Below are 4,692 nucleotides of genomic sequence, written 5' to 3' on the forward strand. Positions count from 1 at the left end.
CACACACACACACACACACACGCTTACTGGGCAGAAGATGCTCACAACAACAAACTGTCGTGGATTTTCGTGGATCTGCATGAAACGTTTAGAGGAACGTTTCTCACAAATCTTACTGTTGATCCACGGAGCTGCAAAAAGTCATCAGATTTTTATTATAATTAGAATAAACAGAAGATGAATTAAGCAAATGTTCTTGATTCAGTCTTACAAGCATCGCTTATGCTAGTTCACTTGATTTTAGTCAATTAAATCTGTTCCCCTCCTGATGGTCCGGTCGACCCGGTTCTACTGGAACCAGAACATCTGCTCCACCAACCTGTTCCCCTCCTGGCCTGTGGGGGCGCTGCACAAAGAACCACTGAAGGAAACGACACAAAAACCTCTGAAGACACTGAGAGCAACTTCCTTCTTCACCAGATGGAAACAAGATGGAGGATTTTAGCGGTTGGAGGATTTCTCTTTAGGCTAAAGACCAGGAGCCATTTCTGCTGCTAGCGCTAGGCTAACAGGTTAGCTTTGGTTGGATTTACCCAGAATGCAATGTGCTGCAGTTGGAGGATTTCTCTTTAGGCTAAAGACCAGGAGCCATTTCTGCTGCTAGCGCTAGGCTAGCATGTTAGCTTTGGTTACCCAGAATGCCCTGCGCTGTAGTCCACTCCCTGCTGTTGGAGCGGTCTCTGGTCCACTTGGCGTTGACATTCAAACTGAACCAGACCGTGGTTTGGAGGACTAGAGGTCAAAGTTCAAGTAGCATTCATGCCGCCAAAAAAAAAAAAAAAAGAACTGGAATTTGTAGGCAAATGGACTGGAGTCGGATTGAAGTGGACTGAACAGGACAGGTGGGAAAGATTCACCATTTCGTCTCATCCCTCGCTTGGTGCCATCTTGTCTTGGGGAACTTATGAGGAGCTCGACCCGAATACCAGAGAACCCAGACTGAGCAGGGCTGGTGTGAATGCATCCCTAGGATCAGAAACAGAACCCGTCTTACGACATGAAGTAGGTTAAAGGTCTTCAAAACCCAAAGTCTGTGATGTCCACCGATCTGGAAACGGTTCCAGGACCTTCTCTGGGTTCTGGGACTCCAGAGAACCTCATTTGAACCAGGAACCACATCAGAACCAGAACCTTCTGAAAACATTAAAAAGCTAAATGAAGGTATGCGGTGGCCTAATCAAAGTCCAGACTTAAATCTGGTTGGGATGCTGAGTTGTAGACTCGTTCCGCTCATTTGTTTAATAAAGGAAATAATCAGATTAAAATAAAATCTGTAGGGGGTAAAAACTTTACCAAGCAGAATTTAAAAAAATGCTAAACTTTAATAGCTAACCTGATAATTGCTGCGTTTTAAAGTCTCAGAAAGTCTCAGGCGGCTCGGTTCTCTGAATTTTAATCTTCCTAAGAGGAAAGTAGAGATGCATCCTGGCTTTTCCTCAGATTTCACTCCTCCAGGATCAGAACCGGCCTCCTGTGCTCCCCGTTTGGCCAGTTTGATAAGAAGAAGCTGAGTAAAAGTTAAAATGCATCCGGCCTGTTTTGGGCTCCGTCTCTGTTCAGTGCATTTCATGTGTGATTTGCTCTTCAGCAGCTCGTTGGCATTGAACTTCAGTCTATTTTTGTGTTTTTCTCTCCCACCAGCTGCCAAGTACAACGGAGAAATCTACAACAAGCGGCGGCTGATGGTGGAGCTGCCGACGAAAGGCGGCCTTCGTCTCCAACCGATGGGAAACTCTCGGAGCGCCATGGGCAACCTGTCGATGACGCCGCCGATGGCCGCCAACACCATGCCGTCAAACCCCCTGACCTCTAACCCCTTGAACTCCTCCATGACACAGATGGCCTCAATGGCCTCAATGGCCTCAATGGCTTCAATGGCCCCAATGGCCCCAATGGCCTCAATGGCCTCAATGGCTTCAATGACGGCGATGACGTCCATGCCGATGACGTCCATGCCGCAGATGACCTCGCTCTCCCCAATGCCCTCCATAACCCCCATGACCTCTTTAGGTCCACTGACTCCGGAGCCTGTGGCCACCTACGTGACGGAGATGCCCAGCATCTCGTCCGTCTCCACCCTGCCGACGGAGCGGCACATTGCGGGCGGCAGCGGCGGACTCAAGCCCAACGGCCAAAAGCCCAAAGGCGGCCATGCGGCCCACAGCTCCTACAGCTCCCACACGCACACCCACACCCACAGTAGCAAGGCGCCAGGACTCGGGGCTTCTTCCCTGGTGCACATGGTGGGGACGATGCCAGGCGGCATGTCCAGGGCCGTCGAGACCGCCTTCGGCTCGAGCTCGGCCACCATGGGCCGGCCGTTTGCCTACAGCTCCAACACCATCGCTGGGCACGCGGCGGGCTTYGGCATAAAGGGCTGGGACGGGACGGAGACGGTGGGCAGGAGAAAGAGCTACGGGCACAAGAGGCCCCAGTGCACGGTGCTGGAGCCCAACCAGCTGCACGGCTCCCGGGGCCAGAGCCACAGCCAGCACTTCCTGCCCACGCAGCCCTACTTTGTKACCAACAGCAAGACGGAGGTGACTGTGTGAGAGCGAGAGGAACGGAGACGCAAATAATCTCTGTTTGGAGACGCCGCCTCCTGGGGAGCTCCGGAGGAGGCGGAGCTTCGTCGTCTGAGTGAACGTTGCCTTGAAGTCAGAGCCAACCAATCAGATCACGCTTCAGACGCTGACAACAGACAATACGTACCTGAGGCCATGTTTGTACGTTTGTGCCGATGTTCGAGTTGTCTCCTCCTCTCTGACGATGTCCAACGTCAGAGGGTCAGAAACCAAACCTGATAGCAATATCGCAGATGAAGAGCGATGTCATGGTAACGGAGAAAAACCGAGTTATTTACCCAGAAGCCTTCAGGAGAGGCTTCCTCAACGAAACACCAAACGGTCTGGAGGAAGAAACGTTTCGCTCATGATCCACAAGCGTTTCTCCTGAGAGCTTTGAAGCAAAGCACACAGTGATGATGATGATGATGATGATGATGATGATGATGATGATGATGCAGCAAAAACAGAAAAATTCAAACGGTTTTTTAATCTGATTGGGTCCCAAAGACTCAATCTCAGATTAAATCCTCTTAATCCCTGAGATCCTTCAGTTTTAATAATCTGGCAGCTTTTTTAATACTAAACAACCAAACAGGATGAATGTTTTCAACCATAATGACCTAGTCAAAGTTTATTTATGGAGAAACTTTAAAATCAACCAAAGCTGACCAACAGTGGTTAACGAAGACAGAATATCGAACAAAATGGACGAAAAGTCTAAAATACGGAAACTTTACAGAAACAAAATGGAGTCGCGCTCAACGAGATTAAAACTACGGAGAAACACTGAGACTCAAAACCAACAGGAGAAAAAATCAGTGGATCAGAATAATAACAGGTTAATATGCAAAAAGACCTAAAATTAACTTTCCCAGAAGAATATCTGATACTTCAGACTTTCACTACATTTTCTTGAATTAAGATGCAGTTTTAAATAATGAGAATAAAGTTGTAAAATTAGCAGAATAATGCTACATGGGCACCATGCTAAGTGGGCGCCACGCTATGCGGGCGCCATGCTAAGTGGGCGCCACGCTAAGTGGGCGCCACGATAAGCGGGCGCCATGCTATGCGAGCGCCATGCTAAGTGGGCGCCACGCTAAGCGGGCGCCATGCTATGCGGGCGCCACGCTAAGCGGGCGCCATGCTAAGCGGGCGCTACGCTAAGCGGGCGCCATGCTAAGTGGGCGCTACGCTAAGTGGGCGCTACGCTAAGTGGGCGCCATGCTAAGCGGATGCTCTAATAATCTCCGTGGGACCAAATGTCTACAGAACGAGTTTAGAGTGAAGCTTCTCGCCTGAAACATTTTAAACCAGGGACCAAACATAAAGATTCATGTTCATACGGCTGGCCTCATTTTGTGCAAAAACTGTAAAATATTTTTAAAGAATTGTCCTAACCTTTCTAAAAGCCTTATTTTCTATCAGATTATTCTCTGAACTCCAGTTTTACCCACAGAAAGAGAGAAAAACCATCTGGAAAAATCTATGTGGGTTAAATGACTCAAATATAAAAATAAACCCGTGAGTGTGACAAATAGGCCAAATCTTCGAAGGGCTTCTTCAAGCCTGTTTGCATGTTTCCGTTTCCGGATCCTTCCTCTCCCATCGGAGCGTTAGAGCAGGAGGAAGAAACAGAGGCGCTGAAGTTTCTTCAGACATGGAGGAAGTCAGAGCAGCTGAGCGAAGAACCTGATCCAGTCTGACGTCACTGCCGGCGCCGCGCGGTGCGGCAATCAGAGGGTCACCTGACGCTGAGGCGACCAATCAGAGGGCTGGGAGGAGGCGGGACGTTTCTGACTAATGCTGTGCAACACGCGGCTGCCTTCCAGGGTCACATGACCAACACCTGGGACCCGACGGGACTGGACACCTGGGACCCGACGGGACTGGACACCTGTGACCCGACGGGACTGGACACCTGGGACCCGACGGGACTGGACACCTGGACACCTGGGACCCGACGGGACTGGACCACTGGACACCTGGGACCCAACGGGACTGGACACCTGGGACCCGACGGGACTGGACCACTGGACACCTGGGACCCGACAGGACTGGACCCCTGGGACCCGACGCACCTGGGACCCGACGGGACTGGACCACTGGACACCTGGGACCCAAC

The 4,692-nt window shown here is 50.4% G+C and overlaps 1 protein-coding gene across 2 annotated transcripts in view; it reads left to right on the forward strand.

The window, feature by feature from the left end:
* shisa9a (shisa family member 9a) overlaps positions 1–4,346 on the forward strand; it is a 36,563-nt gene extending 32,217 nt beyond the window's left edge. For both annotated transcript variants that reach the window (XM_008436252.2, XM_008436250.2), the window contains exon 4: positions 1,642–4,346. In XM_008436252.2, coding sequence (XP_008434474.1) covers positions 1,642–2,552 — 911 coding nt within the window. In that variant the 3' untranslated portion in view covers positions 2,553–4,346. The remainder of the gene's footprint in view (positions 1–1,641) is intronic.
* The last annotated feature ends 346 nt before the right edge of the window (positions 4,347–4,692 follow it).

Source organism: Poecilia reticulata, linkage group LG19 (genome assembly GCF_000633615.1).
Source record: "Poecilia reticulata strain Guanapo linkage group LG19, Guppy_female_1.0+MT, whole genome shotgun sequence".
NCBI classification, from domain to species: Eukaryota; Metazoa; Chordata; class Actinopteri; order Cyprinodontiformes; family Poeciliidae; genus Poecilia; species Poecilia reticulata.